At 37.4% G+C, this 16,560-nt stretch overlaps 1 protein-coding gene across 6 annotated transcripts in view; it reads right to left on the bottom strand.

The window, feature by feature from the left end:
* Nucleotides 1-16,560, bottom strand: part of Slc38a9 (solute carrier family 38, member 9) — a 63,567-nt gene that overhangs the window by 14,638 nt on the left and 32,369 nt on the right. For all 6 annotated transcript variants that reach the window (XM_013018647.1, XM_013018645.1, XM_013018650.1 and 3 more), the window contains exons 10-11: nucleotides 14,845-14,952; nucleotides 7,554-7,660 (exon numbers count right to left, since the gene is read on the bottom strand). In XM_013018647.1, the coding sequence (XP_012874101.1) occupies nucleotides 7,554-7,660; nucleotides 14,845-14,952 (215 nt within the window). The remainder of the gene's footprint in view (nucleotides 1-7,553; nucleotides 7,661-14,844; nucleotides 14,953-16,560) is intronic.

The following is a 16,560-nucleotide window of genomic DNA, read 5'->3' as shown; positions in this document are numbered from 1 at the left end:
GGACTAGGTTTACAAAAAGGTCAGAAGTAAGTCTGGGAACACATTCTGTTTGTCAAACATAGTTTACTACTTGTTCCATGTACCACTCATAGTGGAAATAGTACCCAATGGAGCATTTACTAAGAAATATGACAAAAAACTACACATACCTACCTTAAACACATATATAAAACTTGCGCTGGTGAATGGCCAAGTAAACTTACAGACTCACATGGAGCAGAGAAATATGAACATATTAAGATATAAAGCATCTCAAATTTGTTTTAAAGAACAAGGCAGAGAAGGACAACCAAATAGAGAACGAAACAGAAAAAAAGTATATAGGTTCTGATTCAAATATAATAAACATCAAAAGGTTAATTCATATATACATAGTTATAAGGATTACATATTTTGGTGATAAGGAGTTTATCTTCAACCTACTAATTATTTTTGGTAAGCTAAGCCTTACTGAGGAATACAAATAATACCATGCTAAGCAACAGATATGAGTCAGCTGGGTGCTGGTGGCTTACCCCTGTAATCCTAACTATTCAGGTGCCTGTGGTATGAGGCACCAGGCAGGAAAGCCTGTGAGACTCTTATCTCCAATTAACCACCAGAAAATAGAGAGGAAGGGGGCTGTGGCTCAAAGAGGTTCAGTGCTAGCCTTGATCAAAAGAGCTCAGGGACAGGGCCCAAGCCCTGCATTCAACCCCCCCCCCTCCTTCTCCCCCTTCCCTTCACCCCACCTCCGCCCTGAGGGGAAAAAAAAATTAAGAATCAGGTGTGGTAATTAATGTCTGTAATTCTAACTAGTTGAAGGGAGAGTTCAGGAGGATTTGGTTCAAGGCTAACCTGGGCAACAAGCGAGACCCCCATCTCAGCCAATAGTTTGGCACAATGGTGTCAGCCTAGTACATCTTACACTGATTGCAAGGATTGTGGTCCTGACTGACACATGTAAAAAGAGAGATTCTATGTAAAAAAAAATAACCAAAACTATGTGGACAAGGCCAAAAGGGAACTCTGTTACTCTGTTGGTGGGAATGTAAACTTGTTCAACTGCTCTGGAAAGCAGTATGGTGGTTCCTCAAAAGACTAAACATAGAGCTATCTTATGATCCCGAAATTCCACTCCTGAGCATTTGTCCAATAAACCACAAACAAGACCACAGTAGAGCTACGAGCCCAACCATTTTCACTGCAGAATTGTTTGCCATAGCTAAGATATGGAATCAACCCAGATGCCTTTCAGTGGAAAAATAGATCAAGAAAATGTGGCATATATACACAATGGAACTCTACTCATCTATCAGAAAGAATGATATTTAATGAAATGGAAAGATTTGGGAAAAAATTATATTAAGCAAAGTAAGCCTGGCCCAGTGAAACATGTGTTTCCATCATTTGTGGAAGATAGAATGTGTGTATAAATGTACAAGTAAACATACTGGATGGTAAATAAATAAATATTATATACTGGGACATGATAAATAATAACAGGTCTCTAGGCATTCACACAGAGTGAGACCAAGGAAGATCTTCGTAGGAGCGGAACACAAAGACACGTACCTATGTGCATTTGATCATATAAAATAATATTTATTGAAATGACCTCCAGGAAATGGAAACAAGAGATTATTTTCTGTTTCTGTTTTATTTTCTTTTTGTCTTGTTTATTTGTCTTTAGGAGGCTGGGGGCACAGAAGTGGAAGGACAAAGGGTGAGCAAATCTAGCAGTGATACTCACTAGACAATATGTTCAAAATAAAATTTTTTGGGGACATCAGGAGGAAAAAAAACTGGGAGAAAAGGGAAGAGGCGACATTTAAAAAAGAAATGTACTGGGCTGGGAAGGTGGCTCAGTGGTAGAGCATTTGCCTTGCATGCATGAGGCCCTGGGTTCGATTCCTCAGCACCACATAAGCAAAAAGAAAAAAGCCGGAAGTGGCGCTGTGGCTCAAGTGGTAGAGCACTAGCCTTGAGCTGAAGAGCTGAGGGACAGCGCCCAGGCCCAGAGTTCAGGCCCCACGACTGGACAAAAAAAAAAAAAAAGACATGTACTTAGGTAACTATAACTGACTTATGTAACTATAACTCCACTGTACATCATCTTTATAATAATATAATGTAATATAATAATAACAATATATGAGAAAAAATAACTAGAACAAAAAATGCTGGATGCATGGCCAATAAAAACGAAATGTAAGTTCAAATAATAATATTGTCCCCTCAAAAACAAATTGTTTAAATAGGGATACAGGTGGACCCATTCCAACAATGAGATGTACAAGATTCTATGTTGAAAAACGAACTTTACAACTTTGGCGGGGAGGCAGGGGATGGGAGGACAGGGATGGTAAGGGGAAACAAAGGAGGGGGCAACAATGCTTGATAAGAAATGCACTCAGCGGGCTGGGAAGGTGGCTCAGTGGTAGAGTGTTTGCCTTGCATGCATGAGGCCCTGGGTTCGATTCCTCAGCACCACATAAGCAAAAAGAAAAAAAGCCAGAAGTGGCGCTGTGGCTCAAGTGGTAGAGCGTTAACCTTGAGCTGAAGAGCTGAGGGACAGTGCCCAGGCCCAGAGTTCAGGCCCCATGACTGGACCCCCCCCCCAAAAAAAAAAAGAAATGCACTCATTACCTTGCTCATGTAATTGTAACCCCTCTGTACAGTATTTTCACAATAAAATAAACTTATTAATAAAAAATAATATTGTCCCCTCACCTCCCCCAAAGGTTAGGTTTTACAACAAAAATACAGAAAATTAAGTTGAACTTGGAAAATTGGTGGTTAATTGGAGATAAGAGTCTCACAGACTTTCCTGCTCAGGCTGTATTTGAAGTGTGATCCATGATCTCAGTCCCCTGAGTAGTTACTGTGTGAGCTGTGTGGTTCCAGGCTGACCATTTGCTTTTTTCAATATATATATATTTTAATTGTAAAGATACTGTACAGAGGGGTTACAGTTATATAAGTAAGATAATAAGTACATTTCCTTTCTTTTTTTTGTCCATTGTGGGCCTTGAACTCGGCCTGAGCACTGTCCCTCAACTCTTCAGCTCAGGCGAACGCTCTACCACTTGAGCCACAGTGCCCCTTCTATTTTTTTCTGCTTATGTGGTTCTGAGGAATTGAACCCAGGGCCTCATTCATACAAGGCAAGCACTCTACCACTGAGCCACCTTCCTAGCCCCGAATGAGTACATTACAATGGGTCAACCTATATCCTTGTTTCAGCATTTTTTATTTCCCTTCCCCTCCCCAATTCAGAAAAATGTACATACAAGATTCAGTGTACCAGAATCAAATACAGTGAAAACGGGTTGTATGATAGGGGAAGAACATACAAAAGAAACAAAAGAAATCACATAGTACATTATAAGTACTTTAAAAACAACAGCAACAAAGAAAAAAACCTCTTGTGTCCCTATCTTGGGATTCATTTCACTTAACATCATCTTATCTAGTCACATGTACATAGCTTTTGACCTTTTCTGCTTGTCCCAGACATATACTAGTTATTGCAAATAAGGGAAACCATGGGACCTATGTTTCTTTGGGCCTGACTTACTTCACTTAATGTATTTTTTCCCAAGTCTTTCCATTTCCTAACAAATGGGACATCCATCCATCCATCCATCCATCCATCCATCCATCCATCCATCCATCCATCCATCCATCCATCTATCTAATGTTTTCTTGATCCATTCATCTACTGAGGGCATCTGGATTGGTTCCATATGTTAGCTATGGAGAATAATGGTGCGATAAACATAGTTGTGCTGGTAGCTTTAGTATGGCCTTCTTTGTGATCATTTGAGTAAATGCCCAAAAGTGGGATTGCTGGGTCATATGGAAGCTCTATGAACATTTGCTTTTAAGCCTTTGTTTTGAAACTGTTCCATAGGTGATTAGAGTTGACAAGTTTGATAAGTACTTTCCAAGTTTAAGGTGATAGATTCTCTTCCTTTAAGCTTCTCTGGCTGCAGGTCTGGAGTCTCTCAAATGGCAAAGTATCAACATTCCACAGTGAGCTCTTCTTTTTTTTTTAACTGCACTTATGTTCAATTTAAATTTTGCCTTCAGCATTATCATATTGGCTTTACTCTTGCATTTTCACCTTTGTTTGCTAACTCAATTATCAATATTTATAAATGCTATCTGGATTACTATGACAAGGGAACAGTACACTTGTAGACTTCAAAGTGAGAAAGACTTAGAAGTCAGGTCTGTTTAGTCACTAATCACGATGTGTACTTGGTTTTTACAAAGTGATTGGTAAACCAAAGGGCTAGTAGATATTATTTAATATAAATAATCACAGTTTAAATCCTGTGGTATGGGCTGGGAAGGTGGCGCAGTGGTAGAGCACTTGCCTTGCATGCATGAGGCCCTGGGTTCGATTCCTCAGCACCACATAAGCAAAAAGAAAAAAGCCGGAAGTGGCGCTGTGGCTCAAGTGGTAGAGTGCTAGCCTTGAGCTGAAGAGCTGAGGGACAGTGCCCAGGCCCAGAGGTCAGGCCCCACAACTGGACCCCCCCACCAAAAAAAAAATCCTGTGGTAACTGAAATTTGATATAGGTTGTGGGGGGGGGACCCTCATATATTTAATCTCGATTACTATCAAGATTTGTGCATGTAGGAATCACACAATGTGAGAGTAATTCAATATTTTGAAACTAACTAGAAAGACAAGTTAGTTATAATTATGATAAAAATAGGAAGGAACATTTAAGATTTAAAAAATGAGACCACATCAGATGCCAGAGGCTCATGCCTATATCCTAGCTACACAGGAGGTTGAGATCTGAGGATCTAGCCTGGGTAGGTTATCTCTAACAACCAAAAAGACAGGAGTGGAGCTGTAGGTCAAGTGGCAGAGTGTTCGCTTTGAACAAAAAAGCTCAGAAACAGCACCCAGGCCCTATGTTCAAACCCCAGGACTGGTGAATGCAAACAAACATCAAACAGACACACAAACACACACAGAGACACAGACACAGACAGACAGACAGACACACATACACACACACCTGAGACTTCAATAAAATTTGTTCTCTACTGTTACGGAGATTTTGGTAGTAAAGTCTCTTTTATGAAGTACATTTTAAAAGATAAAATGACTCAATACATGAGAAGCCAACTTTACAGAATGGGTTTCTTCTGGGTATTTGGTCTAATTTAGCATAATAAAACAGGCTGTAAATGTTAGGAGTAAGAGTAAAATTTCAGTTACTAATGTATGTAAAGTCATGTTGAACACTGACAGGTAGGTATCATTAATGCTGTTTTTACGGTCAAGGAAAATGAAATTTGAGGTAATATCACACAGTTAACAAGTATAGCAAATCTAGATTAACTGAATTACAATTCCATTTACAAGCAACATGTCAGATGTGTATCAGTAAAGATGAAGGTGGAAGAGTTGCCTTCTATGCTTACATTGACACCTTACTTTGCTCAACTTATAAATCTTTCACCCTTACAATTACTTTGCCAAACTCAAAGCCTTCTCAGAATCTTCAGGTACAATGAATCCTTCCTGCTTTATTATTTCACTAACCATCTTATTAAACTTCTGCTAGTTTCATTGTGACTTTTATGTGGTAAGAAACTGTTCAACTGAGCTCAAAATCCACAGACATGGCAACAAGTAATTAACTTTGCTATCTAATATGGTAAGGTAGAAAATTAAGTAGGGTTTTTTTTTTCTTAATTTGAGATCTTTCTCCAGTTTTACTAATGTAGGTATTATTTTGTAACTTCATTTTAGTCAGAGAACATACTTAGCATAATTTCCTTTTAAATTTATTGAGACTTGTTTTGTGACCTATTGCAGTACAGTCTTGTAAATGATCCTGTGTATTTAAATACAATGTGGGGGATGGGAAGGTGGCTTAGTGGTACAGTACTTACCTAGCATGCATGAAAACCCTGGGTTTAATCAGTACCACAAACCCTGAAAAAGCCAGAAGTGGCGCTGTGGCTGGAGTGATAGAGTACTAGCCTTGAGCAAAAGAAGTTCAGTGCCCAGGCCCTGAGTTCAAAAGCCCCAGGAGGGCTGGGATGTAGCTCAGTGGCAAAGCGCTTGCCTAGCAAGTGCAATGTCCCGGGTTCGATCCCCAGTACCAAAAAAGAAAAGACAAAAAAAAAAAAGCCCCAGGACTGGCATACATGTATGCATGCATAAATAAATAAATACAATGTGTTCTGTTGCCGAGGGAAGACTTTTTTTTCCATTTTGCGTGTGATTTTGTGTGCTGGTTCTGGGGCTTAAACTCAGGGATTAGACAATGTCTCTGAGCTTTTTTTTTTTTTTTTGGTAGTTAATTGGAGATAAGAGTGTCACAGACTTTCCTGCCTGGCTGGCTTTTAAACCATGATCCTCAGGTCGCAGCCTCCTGAGTAGTTAGGATTATAGGCCTGAGTTACCAGTACTTGGTGATAGAGGACTTACAAATATCATATCAAGTAGATTGATGGCATTTTTCATACTTTATATTCTTAACTATTTTTGTTAATTTGTTCTACTAATTACTTAGGGAGAGGTGATAAAATCTCCAATTTTAATAGTGGATTTGTCTGTTTTCAGTTTGTCAGTTATTCTTTTATTTCAAACTCTTTCACTAGGTAATATAGATTTAAGATATGTCTTCTTGCTGAGCTGGCACATGAGGAAAATTATGTAATGTTCCTTTTTATCTGACACTACTCCTTGTTCTCAGGGGTGCTTTGTCTGATATCAATAGAGCTGCTCCAATTTAATGTTTATTGTTTGAATGGAATGTGTTTATATTTTAAAGCAATGTAAGATTTTATTTATTTATTTATTTTTACCAGTCCTGGGGCTTGAACTCAGGGCTTGGACACTGTCCCTGAGCTTCTTTTGCTCAAGACTAACACTCTACCATTTGAGCCCCAGCACCACTTCTGGCTTTTTCTGTTTACATGGTACTGAGGAATTGAACCCAGGCTTCATGGGTGCTAGGCAAGCACTCTACCACTCTACCACATTCCCAGCCTAGATTATATATATATTTTTAATGAACCTTACAATTTCTCTTTTTTAATGCCAGTATTTGGACTATTTGTAAATATAATTATCTTGTAATTTGCTTGCTTAGTCATGTTTATTTGTTGTTCTCATTTCCCAATTTTCTCTTGGATTAGTTGGGTGGGTATTTTTAATAATATAAGTTAATCACCAATATTGGCTTATTAGCTATACTTCATTTTTTTAAGTGACTGCTTTACAGCAGAGGCTGCAAGCAGTGGTCATGGATCAAATCTTACCCATTGTATGTTTCTGTAAATACAGTTTTGTAGACATAGCCACCATTCAGTTCCTTGTCTATAGCTGTTTTCATGCCATAATAGCAGAATTGGGTAGTTGTAATAAGACCATGTTACCTACAAGAGCCTACTTACCTTCCAAACTTTTACATAAAAAGTTGGACCGCTGCTCTATAGCTTAAATTTAAAAATTAAGATGTTGAAACAAACTGAATAATTGTACTCCCAATATAAAGTGCTTTAATCACTCAGTTAATTGTGCAAATACTCACGTTGTTTTCTTGGTTCTTGTTGGTTTTCAAAAGTGTGATAATGCAATTATGAATAAAGAAAGCAAGAGTAAGCACTCCAGTCAACTGTGGAAACTGAAATCTTAGCTCTAGGAGAAAAACAAAAATGTTAAAGCTGAAACATAGGAAACAAACTTAGCTGTTTCTATTTGTCCCTGGAATATTAATATGTCTCTGCAAAGTTCCTCAAGGTCAGTATTCTACTAGGCAGAGTACTTGCAAGTAAGTTCCTTATATCAGATATTCCTGTTTGCTCTCATACACTTAGTAAATGGCAGAGCAGAATTCAAATTGAGTCTGTCTGATCTAAAATCTTTCACTTTTCTAACATATATATTTACCAGAAAACTACTTCTACAAAAGGAATCATGGGATAAAAATTAGTCACTTAACATTCTGAAATTGCAAATCAAAAAAGCACTGGTTAAAAATAATAGAAATAAATGCTCACTTAAATGGGACTAATTAAACTAAGAGAGTGTTGAAAAATGGTATACATGTTTAAAACTTAGGTTATTGGGAAAGACTTTATGCTATTCACATGTTCATGAGTCATACAGCATCTATAATGTGATTTTACTTTTATTTCTAAAAATATGCATATATATAGATAAAAATATACTATAGGGGTATTTACAAAAATACAAATAGCAAGATTTATTTTATTTTATTCTATTTATTTATTTATTTTTTGTCAGTCATGGGGCTTGAACTCTGGGCCTGAGTGCTGTCCCTCAGCTCTTCAGCTCAAGGTTAGTGCTCTACCACTTGAGCTACAGCACCACTTCCAGCAAGATTTATTTTAAAGTAACTATATGTTTTAAATTTTATGCAATACACAATTGTTCAAAATAATAATAAAGTGAAAAATGGTTTTTAACTAGGATTGTAATCTGATTCTTTTCTAATTAAGAAAGATGATATCCGCTGGGCACTGGTTGCTCACGCCTGTAATCCTAGCTTCAGGAGGCTGAGATCTGAGGATCTCGGTTCAAAGCCAGCCCAGGCAGGAAAGTCCATGAAACTCCTATCTCCAATAAACCACCAGAAAACAAAGTGGCTCGTGGCTCAAGTGGTGGAGTGCTCGCCTCCAGCTGAAGAGCTGAGGGATAGTGCCCAAGCCCAGAGTTCAATCCCCATGACCAAAAAAAAAAAAAAAAAGATGACATCACTGTTACCAACGTTCTAACTTACCAAACTAGAGTGGGAATCCTGCTTTGTTTTCCAAGTTAACTAATGAAAATGGTTTCTGAGAATATTTATTAAACCTGTGATTCTTTTAAGCAATGTTACTGAGATAAATTCATATAGGGCTCACTAATACCAAGTACACTATTAAATTTTTTTTGTATATTCAGAGTTGGGCAACCAAAACCATAGTACTTATTCTTTTTCTACTGTGAAATAATATTCCACTGTATGGAAATTCAAACTTTATACACTCATCAGTGACAGACACTGGCTATTCTGACTAATGCTGCTACAATGTATACACTCTTGTGTGAAAAATATGCCTTTTTAAAGAATATACCATTTACATTGTGATTATTATATAATAATGAAGACAGGTATATTTCTCTTCAAAGTGGTTTTAAATAGGCTCAAAACCTCTGATTATTTTCAGACTGTTTATTCTTTTTTTTTAAAATCAGGTCCTGGGACTTGAACTCTGGGCCTGGGCACTGTCCTTTGCTCAAGGTGAGTGCTCTACCACTTGAGCCACAGTGTCACTTCCAGTTTTTTTGAGTAGGTTATTAGAGGTATGAGTCCCATGGAGTTTCCTGCCTGGGATGGCTTTGAACAAGGATCCTCAGATCTTAGTCTCCTGAGTAGCTAGGATTACATGTGTGAGCCACTGGGGCCAGCTAGACTGCTTATTCTTTTGAAAATGCATATCAAGAGTGAATATAAGCAGGGCCTGAGCGTGTAAAACACTAGCCTTGTGTTTGATTCCATTATGGAGAGGAGAGGAAGGGAGGAGAAAGGAGGGGAGGGGGATGGAGGAAAGCGGAGAGGACAGAGAGAAAAGGTGGAAAGAAGATAAGGAGAAGATAATGCAATACATGTATCTGAAAAAAGACTTGTATCCAGAATATATATCCTATAAATCAGTAAGAAATATATCAAGTAATTAAATAGAAAAAAAAGAGTGAAGACTTGAAGAGTCAATAGTTAATGAAAAGTCATTATATTATGAAAAGTCATAGAAAATGCAAATGAAAACCATAAACTGATACCATCATATACCAGAAAAGCCAGATGAAAAAGACAGAAAATACAAGCATTGTTGAAGTTGTGGAGCAACTAGAAACTATAAAACAGTGCTGGGAGAAATGGAAACTGGTCCAACCATTTGCAAAGTTATTGGGCTAGTTCTACTAAAGCAGAACACCTGCATATCCTTTGACCTAGTAATTCTACTCCTAGATATACACTCAATAGGAAAGTCATATGTTCTCCAAAAGACTGTATTAGAATAATCATAAAGGGGACACAGGAATAACAGGAGGAAGAGTGATCAAATCAAGTAATTACATTCAATGTACACTATGTAAATAATGAGCTATATAATTTGTAGGTAGGGATGGGGGTGGGGGGACATAGGGGAAAGAAAACGAAGGGGTGACATCACCCAAGAAGCACCGTACTTATAACCTGACTTATGAAATTGTAACCTCTTTGTATAATTCCTTAAAAATATCAATAAAAATACACCTAAAGAGTTAAAAGCTGCTGGGTGCTGGTGGCTCACTCCTGTAATCCTAGCTACTCAGGAGGCTGAGATCTGAGGATCTAAGTTCAAAGCCAGCCCGGGCAGGAAAGTCCATGAGACTCCTATCTCCAATAAACCACTAGAAAGCCGGAAGTGGCACTGTGGCTCAAGCTGTAGAGCATTAGCCTTGAGCTGAAGAGCTGAGGGACAGTGCTCAGGCCCAGAGTTCAAGCCCAACGACCGACCAAAAAAAAAAAAAAAAGAGTTAAAAGCTGAATACTACTCAAATGTCAAGCGGTAAAAGATAAACTGTGGTAAATAGAAAATAAAACATAAAATGAATTACAAACATATGCACCAATGTGGATCAACCTCACACGATATTAACTGAAAGAAGCCAGAATGCAAAGAATATTTATTGTCTATTCCATTTATATGATGTAAAAAGGCTGAGATATGGAGACTAGCCCACGAAGAATTCCCTAGATTTTCCATTTCCAAAATAAACTGCAAAAAGGCAGGGTTAGAGGTATGGCTGAGGTATTAAAAAGCCAGCTGAATGAGTGTGAGTCCTGAGTTCAAAATTCAGTCTCACTTCCCCCACTACATGGAAAACAAAACTAACCTTCCTTTTTTGAGAACCTACCTGAAAATTACCTAAAGCAAAAGGGCTAAGTGGCTAAAGAGGTACAGCACCTGTCTCAAAAGAACAAGTCTTGAATTCAAACCTCTATTTCACAAACACAAAGCAAAACACCCTCAAACCTAAAAATAAAAACAACGTTAGGGTCAGAAATGAGAATAGCAGTTATTAGTGACTGATAGGGGCTTGAGAAAAACAGACATTATAAGCTTTGTTCTGGATGCTGGCTGTACCATGTGTTCCATTTGTGAAATTAACACTTGATAACATAGTTTTATATATAAATATTCTGCTTTAATAAAATTTAATAAAATGACCTAATTCATTTATGCTCCTCCAGAAAGTTTTATTACTTTCATATTATGCTTGTCATATACTTTTCAACTATCTATTCCCTTATTATAACTGTACTTTTAATTTTGACTTTATACAATCAATAGTGTTTATTTTTACTATTATTATCTATGTAAGACTTAGAATGTATTAAAATGTAATTTCCTTTTATATAAAAATAGTTTCAATGGCTTGTTTTTCTGAGAAAATACTGTTTTCTTTTTTGGTTCCCTAATTTTTTAATTCTTCTCCAAACTTTCCAAAAGAATTGCAAAACTCCTCTATACTGGTACAACATATCAGAAATACTTTGTATTTTATTTTCTTGGGAAAAAAAAAAATCCCTCCTGGGGCGGTCTGTCTCCCTACTGTAATCTGGTCTGGCTGCACACTAGGCCAGTTACACAATTGTTTCCTATGATTTCCCTTCACTGCTTCTCTCTGTATGTTGCTTTAGTAGGATTTAAGATGGAGTAAAATAAACACATTCAACCATTAGTTATTGAGTACTTGCTCTGTGCCAGGAAGTATTATGGGACTTGGGGATACAACAATAATACAGAAGTTTAAAAATAAGAGTATTCCTTTTCTTGGCATTAACATTGCAGTAAAAAGAGAGCTAAGAAAAATACACTGAGACAGGTATTCCTTACCATCTGACTTTTCACTATATGAATTCAAGAACTAAAAAGATTTTGCAAACTTTGTTTTGAGAAGTCTTTTTTAAAAATCTCAACTTTCGCTTCTTTTCGAAACTTAAGAACCAAATAGATTACAACTTGGTATTTGCCAATATTTCAACATATCAAAATCAGCAATTAATAGAGTTTGATAGTCAAGTATATCTGTATATAAGATCTGGTAGTAATAAGAGCTCTAAAGAAAAACAGGGCACAAGAAGGAAGAATGGGTATGGGCAGTTGGCCAAAGAAGTCTCTCTAATGGTAACCATCTTGATATTTGAGAAAACAGAAGGGCATTTCACACAGTAAAAGCAAAGCTTCCAAGTTAGAATCTATGGTAGTAAAAAGCACAATTCTGAATATACACTAATGATTCAATCAGAACTATAAATGTAAATTTTCATCAGGACAGTAAAGGTTCACTTCTTGCAAAGTTCTCTGACTTTTAATAAGCCTCAACTGAGAAGGACTTATGATATTTTTTCATTCTTGGGAAATTTCTCAACTATAATGTAATTAATTTCAGAATCCTAAATATTAAAACAAGATTTTTAAAAATTCAATATTTCCTTTTCATATCCTTTAAAAATGATGCAAAGTGGGACTGGAAAGATGGCTCAGTGGTAGAATGCTTGCCTTGCATGCATGAGGCCCTGGGTTCTATTCCTCAGCACCACATCAGCAGAAAAAGCCGGAAGTGGTGCTGTGGCTCAAGTGGTAGAGTACTAGCCTTGAGCTGAAGAGCTCTGGGACAGCCCCCAGGCTTGGAGTTCAGGCCCCATGACCAAAAAAAAGAAAAAAGAAGCAAAGTGAAAAAAGTGAGCCAATATCTTTTTTAAATATTTTAAATATGTTTTCTGAATAACTATTTGTCCTTTCCCTTCTATTTCTAATGTACTATCATCAGCAGAAACTTTCATCACTAAGATTCTTTATTAGTCACAATAGACCCAATTTAAGAAAATAATGCCTTAGACTATTTTAATCAGTCAATGAAAGAACTAGCTTAAAATTGTCATTTTCAGTGTCTATTTTCAAACATAATTTTGGAAAGAAGAATGCCTTTCAACTTCTTTACTTCCTTTTTCCTGAATCTACAATAACTTTTAAGTCTTTGTAAACTTCTGATAGAATTGAAAATCAAAACTAATACAGTCAGATGTTCTGAAGAAAACTAGCCTTATGGGCTGGGAAGGTGGCTCAGTGGTAGAGCGCTTGCCTTGCATGCTCGAGGCCCTGGGTTCGATTCCTCAGCACCACATAAGAAAAAAGCCGGAAGTGGCATGGTGGCTCAAATGGTAGAGCGCTAGCCTTGAGCTGAAGAGCTGAGGGACAGCGCCCAGGCCAAGAGTTCAGGCCCCACGACCAGACCCCCCCCTCCAAAAAAAGAAAACTAGCCTTAGTAATATAACCAACTCCCAATAAATACTTATTCCATATACCTAGATAACCCAGGAATGTAACAAAGAAATGGGGTGAGGGGCTGGGAAGGTGGCTCAGTGGTAGAGCACTTGCCTTGCATGCCTGAGGCCCTGGGTTCGATTCCTCAGCACCACATAAGCAAAAAGAAAAAAGCCGGAAGTGGTGCTGTGGCCCAAGTGGTAGAGCGCTAGCCTTGAGCTGAAGAGCTGAGGGACAGCGCCCAGGCCCAGAGTTCAGGCCCCGCAACCGGACCCAAAAAAAAAAAAAAGAAATGGGGTGATAGTAAACACAAGCACAATTTTGTGCCAGTCTTAGAGCTTGAACTCAGGGCCTGGGCACTGTCTACAAGCTTTTCAGCTTAAGGCTAGTGCTCTACCACTTGAGTCACTGCTCCACTTCTGTGTGTGTGTGGGGGGGGGTGGTTAACTGGAGATAAAAAGTCTCATGGGCTTTCCTGCTTGGGCTGGCTTCAAACCACAATCTTTATATTTCAACTTCCTGAGTAGCTAATTACACGCATGAGCCAGCTACCAGTGTCTGATCACAATGACAAGTTTTGAAAGGTACTGAATAGTGAAGTGGAATCCTATATTACTAGTCTAGTATTTATTATTAGTATATACCAATTCAAATATACTGTTCAATGTTACTGAATAGTGAGATGAGGAATAGAAAAAAACAAACAAAACAGTGTTTCTAAACCAACAGGAGAACTATATGAACTATTTTTTCAATTATTAGTTTTTAATATACTAGCTCAACAATCACTTTATTTTCTGATCTGTCCCCTCATTTGGTATACTCATGGTTTCATGGTGCTTTTGTCATGTGCCAACTATTCTAAATTTGGGAGAAACTGAAGAAAAAAAGGAGCAAAACATTTAATAATCACAATTTTAGGCTAAAAACAGTAATATTAAAAAATACATAGGGAGAGCAATGGTTTCAATGAGTATTACCTATACACATCACTCTAAGTCTCTGAAATTCTAGTGGTTTTTTTTGTTTTGTTTTTTTTTGGTGGGTCATGAGCCTGAACTCTGGGCTTGGGTGCTGTCCCTAAGCTCTTCAGCTCAATGCTAGTGCTCGACCACTAGAGCCACAGTGCCATTTCCAGCTTTTTCTGCTTATGTGGTGCTGAGGAATCGAACCCAGGGCCTCATTATGCGAGGTAAGCACTCTACCACTGAGCCACCTTTCCAGCCCATCTAGTGATATGTTTTTTAGAAGACTGTAATGAATAAGTACTTGCTTTTTAAAATTGTGTAACTTAACTAAATATTAAATGCCAATTTGCAATGACAATGGCTACTCCTAACTGCAAGGAATCCAAAGAAATCCTATTTTAAGTCCTATTTTAAGCCTAACAGCACTAATGGAAATGTTCAGAAGAAAAGATGCTATTATTTGTAGTATAGTATATATTAATAAAAATTACATTATAGTAACATTAATTTTTTATATATTAAAACAACTTACCTGGTACAAAAAATTCTGTTGGTGTAAGCCAATGAAATTCCAAATGAAATCCCAAGCGAATAGCCTTCAAGGTAACAAAAAATATCAAATAGAGAACAGATACTGTGCCTGTAAGAAAAAAAAACAAAAACAGAAACTGTTATTTATATCTCTTTTTTTTTTGGGGGGGGGAGGATGTCTGGTTGTGGGGCCTGAACTCAGGGCCTGGGCGCTGTCCCTCAGCTCTTCAGCTCAAGGCTAGCGCTCTACCACTTGAGCCACAGCGCCATTTCCGGCTTTTTTCTTTTTGCTTATGTGGTGCTGAGGAATCGAACCCAGGGCCTCATGCATGCAAAGCAACCGCTCTACCACTGAGCCACCTTCCCAGCCCTGCTGTTTATATCTCTATGTGTTTTACATACTATTTTAAAATTCAAGCTTTGTTTCCATGTTTTCACCTGAGTTTGGATCACCATTAGCTTTATTGATTATCCTTACTAAAACCTAGCTGGGATCTAAAAAAAATAGAATAAATTGTGTCAATTACAAAGAAACAAACACAAACTTGGTAGTTAGCCAAAGAAGACCTGAGTGAAAATAGTTCCTATACTTCTGAATGGAAGACTCTTTAATACTTATAAGCTGAATTTGGTGTAAAATACAAGCAAGGAGTCCATCACAAAAATTATAAAAATTAAAAAAGATACTTGAAGTAGTGAGGATCAAACCCATTATCTTGCTCATTCTCTCTCTCTCTCTCTCTCCCTTTTGCAAGCACTGTAGTACTGAGCTACACTCAGGAAGCCTAGAATATACTTAAAAGTTATAACTGCAGAAGAAAGGGATAGAGAAAATACCAAGAAAAAGGACAAAAGCAGAATATCCTAAAGGAAATGGAGACTAATCAACTTGATTCCAAGTCTGGTGACTGTTTTGTCCAACCGAGAAAAGCCTTCTATCAGTTTATGTACTTTAGAAAGACTTGTTCCACTGGAAAATCAGCAAGCAAGTCAGGAAACCACAAATGAGCTGTATAAGCTCTACTGTGGGTTTAAAGATTAGCTGATTCAGAAAGGATGAAAACAAGAGGTCAGGGCTTATATAACCACATTTTTCTTTGTGTTTATGGTAGCTTATAGTGAATTCTACTTTGTGATAAAGAGACATTATTCATTTTTCTGAAAACTCATCCACATTTTGGGTTGGCATCTCCTGGTTCCTTATGGTAATAAATAATCTGATTATTATATACTACAGATGTCTTACAGGGAGATCAGATCAAGACAGACAAAATCCTATAAAGTATTTGAATCTACCAATTATTAATAAATGATTCTTTGTATTTTCTTTTTTCCCTATTGCCAACTTAAATGGGATCAAAATGTCACTTTTGTGATTTCAGATTAACAGGGTTTACAGAAAGATGTCTGCTCCTTTAAAAAATAAGAGCATTCTAAAATAGAACAAATACTGAAGAAGATAGAAAAACACAGAATAGAGCTGGGTGCTAATATCTAATCCTGCAATCCGACCTATGGCAGGCTGAGATTGGAAGACTAAAGTTCACAAAAGTCTCCATCTCAATGGTAGAAGCTAGACTATGATGATACATGCCTGTCATCTCAGCTATGGAGAAAAATAGATCATGATCCAGACATATACCCAAGCCATGGAAGCAAGCTTCTATATCAAAAATGGCCTGTGCAGAAAAGGAAAGGAAAGAGGTATGACTTAGTG

The sequence above is a fragment of the Dipodomys ordii genome, unplaced genomic scaffold, assembly GCF_000151885.1.
Source record: "Dipodomys ordii isolate 6190 unplaced genomic scaffold, Dord_2.0 Scaffold41, whole genome shotgun sequence".
In the NCBI taxonomy this organism is placed as follows: domain Eukaryota; kingdom Metazoa; phylum Chordata; class Mammalia; order Rodentia; family Heteromyidae; genus Dipodomys; species Dipodomys ordii.
This window is presented reverse-complemented; position numbering and strand designations above follow the sequence as displayed.